Source organism: Netta rufina, assembly GCF_964035555.1.
Source record: "Netta rufina genome assembly, chromosome: 5".
NCBI classification, from domain to species: Eukaryota; Metazoa; Chordata; class Aves; order Anseriformes; family Anatidae; genus Netta; species Netta rufina.
In genome coordinates, this window is record NC_140128.1 from 727,298 (window position 1) to 742,805 (window position 15,508).

The window sequence follows — 15,508 nt, forward strand, 5'->3', positions numbered from 1 at the left end:
ACTGCTATAAAGTATCAACATGACAGTGGCAGAAAAAGCTGCACCTTACAAAACTGCTAGGTTAAGTATGACTGGAAGATGTCTTGTGTCCTAAAAACTAGAATAGTGACCATTTCTGTAAATTACCAGCACCACTATTCTTTCTCAAAGGTGGGTTGCCAACCACTAGAGCAGGCTACTCAGAGCTGCATCCAGCCTGCCCTTGAATGCCTCCAGGGATGGGGCATCCACAGCCTCCCTGGGCAACCTGTTCCAGTGCCTCACCACCCTCTGAGTAAAAAACTTTCTCCTAATTTCTAACCTAAATTTCCCATCTTAGTTTAAAACCATCCTACCTTGTCCTATCACTACCAACCCATGTAAACAGACATTCCCCCCTCCTGTTTAGATGCTCCCTTCAAGTACTAGAAGGCCACAATGAGGTCTCCCCGGAGCCTTCTCTTCTCCAAGCTAAACAAGCCCAGTTCCCTCAACCTTTCTTCATAATAATTCATGGGGTTAGCTAATGGAAAATTATTATTTTCTCACCTACAAATTTCCCTGCTGGATCAGGGTATCAGACCATGAACCAAGCCATCCTGTGGTTGCTCAGTTGCAAGGAAGAGGGGAAAGGGAGGCCATATCCCTTACATGGTATCTTGATGTTAAAACAAATCAGCCACAGCTCCAGATAGAAAGTACAATTGGCAGCATTTGCTTTCTCATGACTTCCTTCTCAAACTCTGGTAGCCCCCACAAACTCCTTTATTTGTTCTAGGATGTGATGTTTTTGTATTCTTACAGCTTCCATAGGAAAAGAAAGTACTAAAGATGACAACTGTAAAGTCAAAGGAGTTTCTAAGGAAGGGGAAACTGAACGTAAAAATTAAATGTATCCTTATTATATTTTCCTTTTGTAAACAGCTCTACAAAAATAGGTAAGAGAAAAGGCAAAAATGTTCATGGCTGCATCTGATGAAGGGCCTGCAGCACTACCAAATGAGAGTGTTAGGTGAAGAGTTCTGAAGAGAATTTCATCTCGAACCAGCACAGCACAGAACCAACAAAGCTCAGGGCTCCAGCAGAATACATAGCTCCAGGGAAAGAATAGCATTCTTACATCAGTTTCATTCACACAGGAAAAAAGCTAACAACAGCTACAGCAGAAGATCTTTCAAATGTCTTTTTTTTGTTTGTTTGTTTAAATAAAGCTCCAGAATTTAAACTCCACTTTGCTAAAAGACTACACATTGTTCTCTTCATACTTGAGAGCATGGCAGTTTTTAAAGTAGCTCTGGTGAATTTGACAGGCACTAGTCCTTTCAGTTCCCCAAATATAACTACACCTGACAAGACTAGTGCTTTAAACTGCTTTGGTGCTCATAGCTCATGAAAAAAAAATGCAACCTATGGACCTACAGGAGATAACAGTAAGCTATAAATGAATGTGCAACATCACACGCTAAGTAAAGGGGAGAAGTCCTCCCAAGAGGTGTTAACTTACTTCTCTTTGACAAAGGGGCAAGAAAAGGGTAGTAAAAGCATGACTCTGAAGAAACCCCACTGTGTTCTCCTCCAGTCCTGCTCACCCCCCACACACACACATTGCCCTCAATCAACTTACCACGTAATGTTTTCATATGCTGGACAGCCATTCTCAATACAGTGAGCTTATCCAGTTTTCGAGACATCGCGTTGCACGTTGGTACCAAAGATGCCAGTTCATCTATAAAGCTGTTCATTTTATCTCTACGTCTTTTTTCAATTTGACTATGAGCCTCCCTAAACAAGTGAGGTGGTGTGGAAAACAGAAAAAACATTAAACCATATTAAAGAAATAGTAATCCCCAAATCCTGTATAACAACAACACAAAATAATCTCCCCTTGATAATTTAATCACCCTAAAAAAGTACATACAGACTTTTTCAGACATTATATGATCATTACTTGGAACAGTAACATTTACAAGCAATAGGCAAGGTTGCAGCTCTAGTTTACCAACTATAGATATTGTTGGTCATATAGTACATTGAATCCTCAGTTCTGAGCAATCCATGAAACAGCAAAAAATTGTCTGGAGATTTCTCCTGCTGAACAACACCTTTGTTGTTGTTGTTCCTAGCACTGAAACATATCAGGAAATCATAGAGGTTACAGATAAAGAAATATATAAATTGTATATACCAATGGATAAAGCATTCAGTTGTGTACGTGTAATCAGCATACTGTATGAATGGACTAGTATTTAACACTACCTTTTGCTGTGGCAATATAAAGCTTCTAATCATCCTATAGGTTTCCATTTCCAAGTATTTGAGATACCTCTGAACTAAACTCTTCCTACCCAGTAAAACTGATGATAAACACTGAATGATTTTTGTTTTTGTATTTTCACATATTACAGTCACTATTAACACTTTTACAACCCACTATTGAGTTTGAAAGAAATGAGATTAGGAATATAAGATTATAAGAAACATGTGCAGGCTTCAATTTCCATGTTAACACTAACAGGAAGTGACTAAAACAAAAGTTACCTACTGAATCAGCATTTTCACAAAACTATAACATGCAGTTTATACATGAAAAAAATGATAATGTAAAGATAAAGAGAAACGAGAAAAGGTCAAAGTTAGAAAAAACAACTTTCAAGGTAAAGCACGGCCACATATTTCATATATGGCAAAAGGCAAGATATCCGTTCTTTTCAGCATACTTGTTTAGAGTACTACCTTGCATTTTTTATTCTGCCTTGTTGGTCTGTATACTCCAATCTGTTAAGAAATGATATCACAAAATTACAGTACTGAAAACAATTTTTAATGAATCATATATCTACTGATATTAATTAAAATAATTTTTAAAATAGAAACTGTTTGAGACATCTGACCAAACTGACACTGAAAGAAATCATACGTCAGTACTGTGGAACTAACGTTTTAGCAACTGTATCTAATAGTACCTGCCATGTTGGTCATCTTTATCTGTATCCATACCTTCCCTGCAGAAAGAGAATATAGCAATATATCACAAATTAAGCAATATATCACAAATTAAGCAATACCATAAAATCAGAACAAAGTATTCCTGTCACCTTTAAATCTTGAAAACAAAAAGAAGAGTTTAAAAGTAAGAAACTGGAAGAACTAAAGAAGTTCCTCATTTTCCATGATATTAAAACATTTTCTTAAAATCAGTTGCATTTCCTTTGAAGCAAACAAAACGGCATGGTTTGATATGTTTGACAGTAAAACATGCTGCAGTTCAAGTCATCATCTGCTACAAAAATATTTTTCAGTTAACTAGAGAGGAAAAAAACACCAAAGGAAATATCAAAGCAGATATTTTTCATGCCTTCATCAAAAGCATGGCTACTAACTTGCATTTAGAACAGTTAAAAAGTTCAAACATTGGCAGTTATCAAAGCACCTACCATAGAATTCACAAATTGCCCTGAATTAATTTGTGACTGTACATTCTACACCTCAGTGTGCCTTACAGTAGTTGATTTTGAGATAGGATATGGTAATAATCTGGACAACATAATGCAGTAGAACATTGGAAATGGACAAATGCACAGAGTGGATGGGAGACTGTATAAAACTAAGCAGACGTACTTTAAATGAGTACAACTTGCAGTGTATGTGACTGAATTTGTCTCAACATCAGAAAAAAAAAATCTAAGGAAAAGAAAAAGGATCCTCCTTGTTACATTTTAATATTGTTAACACAATACGGAAATAAGTAGGAGAGGAAAGTGTAAGTCTTCACAGCAGTATCTGGAAATAAAATGGAGAATGCCTAAGTCTACAGGACTGTTAGACAAAAGAATTAGGAAAAGAATGTTTTGATACAGATAAATCCGTACAACTGTGCTTTAAGCTTGTGCTCTTAAGCCTGCCTTAGTCTGGTTTAATTTTTACCTGAAAATCTTAGGTAAAGTGGAGGGAAGGCAAGGAGAAGCATCAAGCATCTTTTTCAAGTGAAACCAATTACTGAAATATTTATACTTACTCAAAAGGAAAGCCATCAAGTCTGAAAAGAAAGAGAAATTAAATACACCATATATAGGAAATAATAATGTCTTTCATTTTCTACTGAAATGCTCAAGCTAACTTATATTCTATCTGAAATGAAAAAGCACGATGAAAACAAAGACAGTAGTAGTGACTGTAGTAGTGACTGTATTTTAAGGAGACAAGTTTGTTCAAATTAATCTGTTTTCTCAGAGAATAATTCTGCTTCTTAAGAAAAGCTAACGTAGTCCATTGTGCTTAATGTGAAAAATTAGTAAAGCAACTAACTTAAATTACGTCTATTATGCAAATCATTGAGATACTGTTTCATAACCAAAACCAAAAGATATGTGCTTTATGCACGATGTCCTTGCAGTTAGATAAATGGAGTTTCGGAGGACTCCAAGGTTGGGAATAAAAATACCGATATGTATCCCAAGTTTCTCAGATTTTAATTCTGCCCAACAAAACAGATGAACATTTTGTTTTGGTCAGTACCAAAGTCCTAATTCTGAACTTTACACAAACTTTATTGTATGAAAAAGAAAACGAATTTCTACATGCAAGTTAACTGCTGGCATCACTTCAAGACTGCAGAGTCTTCTGAAATCCACTGAGCTTTAACATGAGAGGCTACATTCTATAAAAGCCTTATGAAAAATCTTCTCATACTAGCCATTGATACAGCACTTACTCCCATTCAATACTGGACGTTGGTATTCTTTAAAATAAACATGTTATTTTTTCATGTATTATTCACTGAACTCCTTAATTAGTCATCTTTGTGATTAGTTTTTAAAGAAGTTTGAATAATGCTTAAGGTTTTATTCATCTCTCAACATTTGAGTTACTGATTTTGTCAATGGCTCTGAGCACTTCTGATGCTCACAAAGAAATAGCATGTGGGTCTAGAATAGGACTTAGAAACAAGGCATCAGTTATCCACTCATGATGCCACTTTTAGCTACAGGATGCAAAATCCTTTTTAGTCTTGTAGAAACACAGAAAATAAAACATAAAAGAGGTATTTCCACCAGGTAGAGGGTAATTTACAGAAGTGTCAGGATAATTTAATTTCTTATAAAATATTATTTCAATGTTTAACACTACTGCCAAGAAAAGAAACTGTTTATAGACCTGTGCATGAAGTCTTGGATTCCAGCAAGTGACTAGAACACTCTGTAGTGGAAAACAGCTAACCTTTGCTGAAGTGACAGCAATAGGTTGGGCAGGAATTTCCCTAGAGGAATAGCAGCAGAAAGAACTGAAAAGAAGTTGCTAGAAAGCTGAAAGAACAGCTGACCAACAAGCTTTTTTGTTCTTGAGAGGTGGATGAAGAACCACACTAAGACAGTCAGGTTCTTCCTTACGCCCATCATTCTCTGGCAAGTGAAGCATAAAACTGGACACACACCATTTATAAATCATTAACAGGCAGCAAAAGCTGAACAGTGATTTCTGAACAATACACATAGAAAGGGAATTCTACCTTACGTTCTACTTAAAAATAGGAATATTTACTACCACTTCCTTTGCAACACGACATGAACTGCAGTACGATGTGACAGCTGTTGTAAACTGATTTTACTTAGGACTCGAGGAAACGGTATTTCATGTATTTAATAAAAGGCACACACAACCTAAAGGGCAGAATTATAACTTACAAGAGCAAGCTGTCTTTTGGAAAAGAAGACTTGAGCAATGCTTCCTACCCAGAAGAATAAAGATGGAGAAATTCTTTCTAGAGAAGAGGAAGTTGGTATGATTGAGGTTGTTCACTGAATTTTGTAGTAGTCAATTCAACTAAAGGGAATCACGTACTCTTCAGGAAGGTTAAATGCATATTACAGAAGAGATGTATGCAGTATGTTTGTGGTCTCTAAACAGTAATTAAAGTTTTGCACATAAATTCTCCTAAAAGGAACTCTATGCACAGAGCATCTAATTCTTAATTGTCTTCCACAGCATGGATCAAAAATTCTACCCCTCCCTGTAGAAGGAATTGCCAAGTATCAGAAGGCCCACAATGAAAAATGTGTGTCAAGAAAAAAAAAAAAAAAAAAAAGTCCTCCATAGAAGGACTCCCTAAGTGTGTTAATAATGGATATAACCCATTCACAAGTTACACTGCAGCTAGAATCTGTAACGTTACAATACATACGAAAGTTGCACAGTGACTTAGAGTAAGGATGTTGGTCTTGGTGTACCTACCATGGAAGACATTACACAGTTGGAAATTTGGCAGACATCACTACAACCTTCACTATTCTAAAGCACAAGTGGTATGATTTCTTTGTGTTTCAAATACCTGCCCTAAGACAGAAGGTATTGCTTGGATGATGCGTCTAAACAAGAATAAGAGAAGCAGCTTTCTTGAAACGAAACCATATTCTACCACTGATTCAGGAGAAAACATTTTTTTATTTTTCCAGGAATAACAGTTTGCAATCAGAGACCAACATAAGATTAAATCAGTTGATTAAGGAAAAGGCTGATCTACTGCATCAAACCAGAGACTACCCAGATTCATATTCAACTGGGAAACCAAAATAGCTTCATCAAGCAAACACTGGCAGCACACTGATAGGAAGCAACAAACAGGCAAAAAATAGGTGAAGAGAAGGAACTATTCCTAGTTTTGCTTCTGCTTCTTAATTATTAGCATCCTTCCTGTTAGTGAGACTTTCTATTTGCTACATGAATGATCTACATCATCAACCTTCATGTTGTCCACTTCGTCAGTATTAATTTTTTTCCCCTCATTTAAGCCAAGGTTTCTTTCTTCAGCCATACCCCATTTGATAGCCCTCAATTTTAGCTGCACTAATGTGAAGGCATTATTTTTATTACTAAGTAATGAACATTCCTCTTAGCCCATAATAGCTTTTTTCTTCTTTACAGCCTTTACAACAGGTTGTCAGGAAAAGGTTATTAAAAAAAAAGTCATAAATATCTCTATTGTCACCCCCCCACTGTATTGTTCTGTTGCAACCTCTTTTCAGAAGGGTTAAATCAAGAGAAATCCAACTTACTGATAATCAGTAGAGCTTCCCTTCCTTTTCCTATTACAATCCACTCCTGAAGTGCTAAGGGAACTGGAGATCAAGTCAGCAGGGTCCGGTGACATAAAATCACTAATGGTAGAAGAAATGTCCATCCTTTGGTCTGCCATTGGATTGTCTAATGTTATCAAAAAGATAAATGCTGCCACATAATAGAACCAGAAACATACGTATTTTTAATACACAGAACAAATCTCAAGTTTAGTATAAGCTTAAAAATTAGCTTAGAATAGCAAAAATTACAATCCCATTATTTGCTTTTGTCATAAAACAGACATAGGCTATTTCTGGTTTTCAATCTACTTGTATATTACATACAAGCCATGACCATTCTCAAAACACATTATTTTACAGAACTGTCAAAATGACTTAACTAAACCAGGCTTACTCATATCTTAACTGGAGGCCAACTTCTGCTACCTAACATAAGCAAAGTCTAAGTTCTGTCTGTCTTTTGCTTAGTGGGAACACTGATTTTACCATGTCTCTCTTTCATTTGAAGATGGTATTCTCGAAGTTCATAAGGTTTGACAGTTCTACCTCCCTTGGATTTTATGGAACAGAATTCAAAAGATTTCCATAGAAAATAAACAAATTAAATGAATAACTCCATCAAAGCAGAATCCATAAATGAAAAAAACTAATAATCCAGTGATGGTCTAAGATGACTAGTTAAAGGTACAAAAGAATTCAATTAGCTTTTTTCCTCTAAGAGATACACATTTTAATCCTCTAGACTGCAAATCTAATACTGTTGGAAGAAACACTGTAAAGCTTATCCATTACTAAATGCCATCAATTGTAAAACAATAGAGATTTTACCTGAAAGCTTGTCTTGGAAGCCCAGATCCACCTGAGGGAAGAAGATGATGCTCAGCCTGAAGCAGTTGACCACCTCAAAATATTTTCATGCCTCATAGTCTGTTTAGTCAAGTACTTTCAAAAACCTGATTGGGAAGAAAAGCAGCAAGCATTGTTTTAGACACTGTTGACAACAGCAAATGTTTTAAATGAGAAAAAAAAAAAATCTTAGCAACACAACGGTTGAACTTTAATTTCCTTATAATATATAGAAGCTCCATCTATCATCAAAAGGGTTAAATGTTGGGATGTGCAGACCAAGTACTGCAAGAGAAGGAACCTCCTCAGCATCACTTGCCTTTGGGCTCTCTTTATCACTCTTTGGTTCCTGCAGCTAACCACATAAAACCCCTCCATTCACAATGAGCAGATTTGAACATATCTGATGTCACATGCTAGCAGAACGAGGCAAACTGCTGTTGCAGTACACAGAAAAACCTCCTGGTTGCCTTACTTTTAAGGTGGCCATAGCAATAAGATTGGGCTGGGCTTTCTATTTTATTTTTCCTTGCAACAGCACTTGCCATTTTCAAAGAAAAGAATGGTTAAACTTATTGTTATATTCTGCATGTTTCAAGTTTTATTTAAAATTCACACCCCATACTGGAAACTCAAGTCATAACTGTGTCTCCTAACTACACTGTATACCTAGTGGATGGCATGCAGATTAATGTTCTTCCTTCCATAGAAACTTATTTTTCAGCAAAACTTCTATGTGAGACTTGAAAACCATCTCAGGACTGCCTCTTGCAAGATCTTTAAAAGTCTTCTGGATATGCTCTTTTCTGGTTAACGTATCTGTGATCATTGTGTCTGCCTTTCCAAGCTGTGATGCCAGCAGAACTTCCCAAGCACACAGATCAGCAAGCTCCCACGACACTTTCAGAAGTTCTCAAGTCTAAAATGCTAGTATTCTGTCCACGTGGCCATATTATAACCAAATCTACTGAATCCCACATACAGATATGCTAAGAGTTAGAAGATAAAGAAACCCCGCAAAATCCTAAGTCAATAATATAATTTTCTTCAGCTCTCCCAGAATAGCAAATTCAGAACTTATTTCAGTAAGTTTAACATATTGGACTCACTGGTCCTATTACAGTAATGACAGTCAGGATCAAGGTGCTTAAATCCAAGGTCAGGCGAGTCATCGCCTTAATACCACCAATGTGTGAACACAGAATCATTGCTGCTCTACAAGCAGACCTTCCAAACTGCTTTTGAGGGCTCACCATGCACCTCACCAGACAGCTTCTCTGTGGTCCTTTCTCAAAAATGAAAAAGAGTCAGGTGTTTATGAGTATGTGGACATCCTGGTCCAGGCAAGTTGGGAGCATCAGAAAGCCATGGACAAAAGCTAAAGCAACACAAATGTTAATCAAATTGTGTGTTGCCATCGACTCCATAGCCACAACTGACTTTACAAGAAAGCCTTTTTTGCACACTAATACAGCTACTTGTAGACCAGGCCTTACTTTCACCTATCTGTCCTTTCCTAGTTGTCTACTTTATCTCTGCTACTCAAGCAGCCCAACAAAGTACAAACTTGATTATGTTACTGTGGTTTATGAGATTACTGCAGATTAATTTACAACCCTCCAGTTAAGCCACAGTCACTGCCCATTTCTCTGCTCTTGATTCAGATGCAAAAACATTATCTTTGACCTCAGCTAATGTGCAGAAGTTAGTTACAGCTATACTTCATATAGCCTGTGGCTAAGGGGAACAAATAAAGCGATAAAAGTACTATGACACCAAACTACCTCTTATGCTGTCCAATTACTGTACATCCATGATTCAGTCTCGGAACCTAATCTAAAACCCTGAGCACTGTGTAATGCACCTACTAAAAACTTCTGACCACCTTCATATGCAAGCATACTTGTTGAACTCACATTTTACCGCATAATGTAATTTCATTGATCACTTAGGAAGACCTCAGACCTCAGGGTGGGATGTGCTGGAATTAAGAATAGTGGAAAAATAGATTTAACACAGTCCTTTCCTTATACAAAATTCCTGCGACAGCCAGAGTTTCAGATTCAAAATGAGAACACTGCACAAGTCGTCGGTGTGCTGTAATGCAAACAAACTTTGCTTTGTTCTTCACCTCAAAACATAAATTTCAAAGCAGTTTTTAAAAAAAAAAAAAAAAAGAAAAAAAAAAAAAGAAGTATCCATTCAACTCTGCTGCTCTTTTAAATCGTCTAAACAATTGCCTATATTTGACAGTTTCAAAGCAGCTACTTAAAGTGTCTTGACCATTTAAGCAGTGCAAAACTACATGAAAAGAAATTGAGAATTCTGCTTTTTAAAGTCAGCCCTTTTCCTGCCATTTCCCAAATGCTCATCCCTGTTCTAACAACCACAGTCCTACATTTCAGCAATATGGGAATTAAGAATCATGCATATCTCCTGAAATGAGGTTTAAAGTTAAAAAGTGTCAACGCAATGATCAGAGCAAAAATTGGTATGCCCTGCTGTAATAAACAGTGAACAGTTCAGATAAATATGCTATTGCAAGGGTTTCTTAACATTCTCAAAAAGGGAATATTTTAGTAGCTTTTCAGTCTCAAGCTGCTAGTTGTTCAATGGCTCAAAAAATCCCCTATGAAAAGCAACACAGTAATTACCCATACATACAAACAAAGCCCAAATCTTCCATTTACAAACCTTACCCTCTTGCCAAAGTACTCCAAGGACCTACTTGAAAATATGCCATGTAGGCCACTTCCTGATTAAATTCCCCCAAAGATGAGAATCAAATGATATTTTGTCATTGAATTGCATGACAACGTTTCTTTGCAGCCTATTTTGGACTGCTTCCTTCAGGGTTCCCTTCCCTTGCATCCAATCTCGTTCTCTAACCCCCTATAACAAGGCTGATGAGTCAATAGAAACAAATCTTCCTCTTCATCCCTTTAAAAAGAAAAAAAAAGTTAGCTGTCACATGACTAGCTTAATGATGCAGGAAAGCTGATCACAAGTACATAAACACCTCTGAGCAAATCCAGGTCAGAACTGAAGTAGGTCAACCAAGTCTGCCAAGCACCCACTCAGGAGTCAAGACCTCTTTATGCAAGCACCACCAGTTTCAATTACTCCCAGGGAAGAGTCAGCTATTTCCAGCATAAAATACAGACTTATTTTAAAAGAAATATAATTCATAACTTTATGAATCAGAAGTGTGTCATTTCTTAAAGCATTTTTTTTGCAATGATTGAGGAAAACTGTGGTGTGGTTTCCTTAGGAAATAATTAAAAATACGCTCATCATCCCTGTGCATAATGACTCGAACCAAAAACAAATAGCTACAGAAAGGATTTTTTTTTCTTCCCTTCACTGCAAACTCCACCTCAGAAGTAACTGTCACAGCATGAACGAGTACGAAATAGAACAGGATCATTTACCTCCGCTATCTGTATTTCTCCAAGACGTGCTGTGGGTGTACGTGTACTCCACATGTGCACACACTGACTAACCATGGAAGATTTCTGCTCAGCAACACAAGGACTGCAAGTGCCCCGTGATGCAAGATGCATACAGGCACACAGGGGCATGGCTACTGCAAGTGACAAGCAGTTCCTACATCTAACAATCTTTATTAGGAAATGGTGTGAATCAAAAGAAGGTCTTTGAACTAAACCAGTGGTATTTTCCTTTTCCTTCAGTAGCTAAGGAGCAGCAGCAAGAATACCTCATATTTGTCCAACATAGTGATGCTGTTTTGTTTTAGTGACACGTTTGTGTTCCTTGAACTCCCTAATGTTATTTGCAGGAACATTCGGTACTCCCAGATGATAAAATGCCCCATGGCATTATCTTGTGTGCAGATATAGCTCGCAGCACTCTCTGGAGCAAAGAAGTGATTTTACTGTTTTGCTTGTTGAGGTCATCTTTTTTCCACTCACTCACTCAACACCATGTTTACCAACCTCTGGCAGCACACAAGCCACATCTGAATTTTGGTGCTCTTCCTTACCCAAGCTCTTTGCAAAGACCAGAAGCTCATGTTTCCACCCCATCCATAACCATGCTCGCAAAGCAGCAGTGATCAAGCAGCCTCCTGCACCTCTCACATTAGCAGCTGCCACTACCCAGCCCTGCACAAGATGGGCTGCATGAGCAGCCTTCAGCTGCTCAAGTGACTTACTGTTCAAACAGATGCTCCCTGTCTTCTCCAAGGAAAAAGCAGCAGGCTGGAGGGAGGCATCCCATGAAATTAAACCAGCTACAAGATGAATCATTCTGACCTAAGGAAAGAAGTCTGCACAGAAGAAAAAGTCTACAGGCATAAACACCATCTTTCAGCTTTAGGAGGTGAATTGAAAGGCAGTTTAAACAGATCTCAATAGATCAATACAGTGTCCACATGCACTCCCAACCAAATCCAGGTTTGTTCATCGCTAGTATTTATGAGAAAAGACAGTCACACCATCGCATCACCGCAGGAGTTTTCTAGACTGACATAGTGGTAACAGAGCCATAGGACAATATTCTGAATTTATCTTCATAGAAGCACCTGGACTTTCAGCTCAAGAGAGGCCTCAGATCCCTATCTCTCCTTGTTTAAAAGGGGAAGAACTTAAAGCTTTTACTTCCAGCTATTTTGTCAAAAGACATCTCTGTTGTTCCAAAACCTAGAAGTTGTAACTAAAATAATTTTCTCTTATGCTGGAAGTTTAGAACTGGACCCAGGGCCACAGCTGCGTCTCACCAGTACTGAGTAAGGTGGAGGGATCACTACCCTCAGCCTGCTGCTAACAGAGCCCAGGAGGGCTGTCTTTCTAACAGAGCCCAGGAGTCTAGTAGCCTTTTTCATAACTTTCCATGACTGCTGGCTTAACTGGGTGTCCCCCAGCACCTCCAAGATCTTTTCTGGCAAGCTGTGTTCTAGCTGACCAGCCCTTAGTCTGCACCAATGCACGGGGTTTTTCCTCTCCAGGTACAGGACTTGGCATCTCCCTTTGCTGAACTTCATAAAGTTCACGTCAACCCATTTCTCCAGCCTGCCAAGTTCCCTGTGATTGGCAGCACTCCCATGGGGCTTATCAGTCACTCCTTCCTTTTTTGTACTGTCTGCACCTGTAGGTATGAAGCTTCAGAGAGCATGGGAAAAAAAGGAAAACAAAACGGTTCACCAAAGAGAACCAAATATATATATTAAAAAAAAAAAATAAATCTAGTTCTTGTTCTTCTCTAAGTGAAACAGACCAGCGCCTGCTTTTAGGCTGATGAAGTCCCAGTGGAAAGCCTTTCTGTTGGAAATCACGGAATCACAGAATTGAAGGGGTTGGAAGGGACCCTGAGAGATCATCGGGTCCAAACCCCCGGCAAAGCAGGTTCCATAGAGCAGGCTGCTCAGGTAGACATCCAGACAGGCCTTGAATATCTCCAGAGAAGGAGACTCCACAACCTCCCTGGGCAGCCTGTCCCAGTTATCACCAAAAGTTTCATCTAGTGTAAGCCTTCAGATGCCTTGTTACAACAGGTCCTGCTCACCAAAACATCCAGTGTGACTTCACTGGACACGGGCACAGCTACAAAAAGCAGTTATTCGGAGAACAGCTGCTTGCAGGAAAATGGCTGTGCTTGATATCAAGCATTTTGATTTTTTTTTTTTTAAGCAACAACAACAAAAAAATTACTTTAAGACAATACCATAGACATTTTGTTCAGCACAGCACCCCAAAATTTCTGTAGTGTAAGTTACAGAATAAAATAGCTATATTTTATCTTTAAAAACAGGGCCTACCAGTGTTAAATGCTGATAAAAAATACAGATTTTTGTGAGTTTAAAGATGTAGTATTTAATCTTAATTTATTCCAGTCCTTCAGAAGACTTCGTGCCTGTGTGGGAAGCAACACAGTATTATATTTTCAACATTACAGGGGGGGGAAAATGAAAAAAAAATACTAAAATGAATAGACAACAGAAGCTTTAAGTCCTCTGGGCTAGATATCTATTTATTTAATGTCCAAATTTATTACTCTGCTAGTAGTGATACACCCATACACAGTTAAAATATAAAAATATAAAAATCGATCCCCTCAATTACCCAAATATAAACTTTGCTGAATTGTCAGTGTTACAATGCTAGATACTCACTCCAGTGAATGTAATCCTCATTTTTAACAACCCTAAGCCACCCAAGGGATTTTGAGTGGCTGAAAGACAGCCAGAAATCCATCCTACCCAGTAGGTTAATCAATTATCCAGAATAAACATGGTTTAAGTAACAACCTCATCAAAGCTGTTGGTGACCTCTGTAGTAGTTAATGTACTTCCAGTGTGTTTTGATTGGAATCCTTGGGGGGGGTGGGGGGGAGGGGAACTAAACGCACCAAACAATCTCAACTGAGGAGGCAGTGGCTCTGTGAAGTCTACCAAATTGTACACATTGCTTCTGAACTGTCAACAAAATGTCTTATCTTGTGCTGCAGTGTGCAGTCAACTTCAAAGAAGAAATTAAAAAAGTATCTTCCTTAGGAGGACTGCACACAACCAGGACTGACATTTCCAGAGCAGGAGAAGCATATAAGAAAAGTAGGTAAGCTACTTAACTCACTCCTTATGTTCCCACAATTTAAAAATCAGCGCATTGTTAATGCACAACTGCCAATGCCTACTTTGCACTTGCACTCCATAAGATGCAGCCTTCTGTTTCCAGATTTCACCTTACTCCTACAGATGAGAACCGGCCTATTGCAGAGATGCTTCAGGTACAAGTTTTAAGGATATCTGCACCCTCCAATTATCCAAACTGAATAAGCTAAGTTTCACATAGTTAAATACAAGTCTAATTTAGAGTTTAATAATGTCACAAAGCCTGATTGCTCATTTTAACTATTTTGATGACCATGATATGCTCTGGGTGAGCTTAAGATTTCCTTGCTGTGACTCAGTGAAGCTCCTGTATCCTCACATTTTGGCAAGTATTCTGCCTGCAGTTCATCATCATCAAAGTTGTCTTTGAATGGCAATAAAACAAAAGCCTCACACAAAGTTCTATGAAATGTGTTTTCTAAAGTGTCTCCATATGAAGCATCAGTATTCTAAAACACTTTCTCATTTACTTAAAGGGCAGAAACTGTATGTATATCAAACACCTAATACTGACACCCAGTCTGATCTGTGGTACAGCACACCACAAAACCCATTCTAGGATTTCTTCCTCAAGCTTTGGTGTGTGCTTTAATATACCTTGCAATAGGATGCCTTGATTTAAAGACTCAAGTGAGAACAAACTTCTGCTCAATCCACTACTCTTTTTTTCCACTGGCAAAGCACTATTTTAGTACTGTTAGCTACCCCAGCTTGCAATCTCAGAATCTGTCTGTGCTTTCATCAGGTTTTTATTTTCTTGTCCCCTCCTCATGGTGAAGAACTGTAGGCAAAAAAACTTGACAATACATTCAAGCTCTGTTGCGTCTAATACTACCTATGTAATATCTCCTCACCTGACTCTACGTTTTTGCATTCAGGGATGTTAGCTATTTGTCAGTTTAACAGGCTGAGCTTCACACTGCTTCTAGTCCCTCAGGTACGTTAAGTAAGGTGACAAACCTAGTTTCCTGGATCTTCCTTT

General features: G+C 38.1%; 1 protein-coding gene across 14 annotated transcripts in view; it reads right to left on the reverse strand.

Annotated features, from left to right (window-relative positions):
- The window catches only part of BMAL1 (basic helix-loop-helix ARNT like 1), a 47,490-nt gene that overhangs the window by 16,293 nt on the left and 15,689 nt on the right, over positions 1-15,508 (reverse strand). For 7 of the 14 annotated variants that reach the window (XM_084287797.1, XM_084287805.1, XM_084287794.1 and 4 more), the window contains 6 exons: positions 7,881-8,005; positions 7,029-7,176; positions 3,995-4,015; positions 2,943-2,981; positions 2,713-2,754; positions 1,604-1,761 (listed from right to left, as the gene is read on the reverse strand). In XM_084287797.1, coding sequence (XP_084143923.1) covers positions 1,604-1,761; positions 2,713-2,754; positions 2,943-2,981; positions 3,995-4,015; positions 7,029-7,168 — 400 coding nt within the window. In that variant the 5' untranslated portion in view covers positions 7,169-7,176; positions 7,881-8,005. Of the gene's footprint in view, positions 1-1,603; positions 1,762-2,712; positions 2,755-2,942; positions 2,982-3,994; positions 4,016-5,133; positions 5,887-7,028; positions 7,201-7,880; positions 8,006-9,814; positions 9,971-12,072; positions 12,173-15,508 lie in introns of those variants that run through there. The other 7 variants (XM_084287803.1, XM_084287806.1, XM_084287804.1 and 4 more) reach the window with 6 other exon arrangements.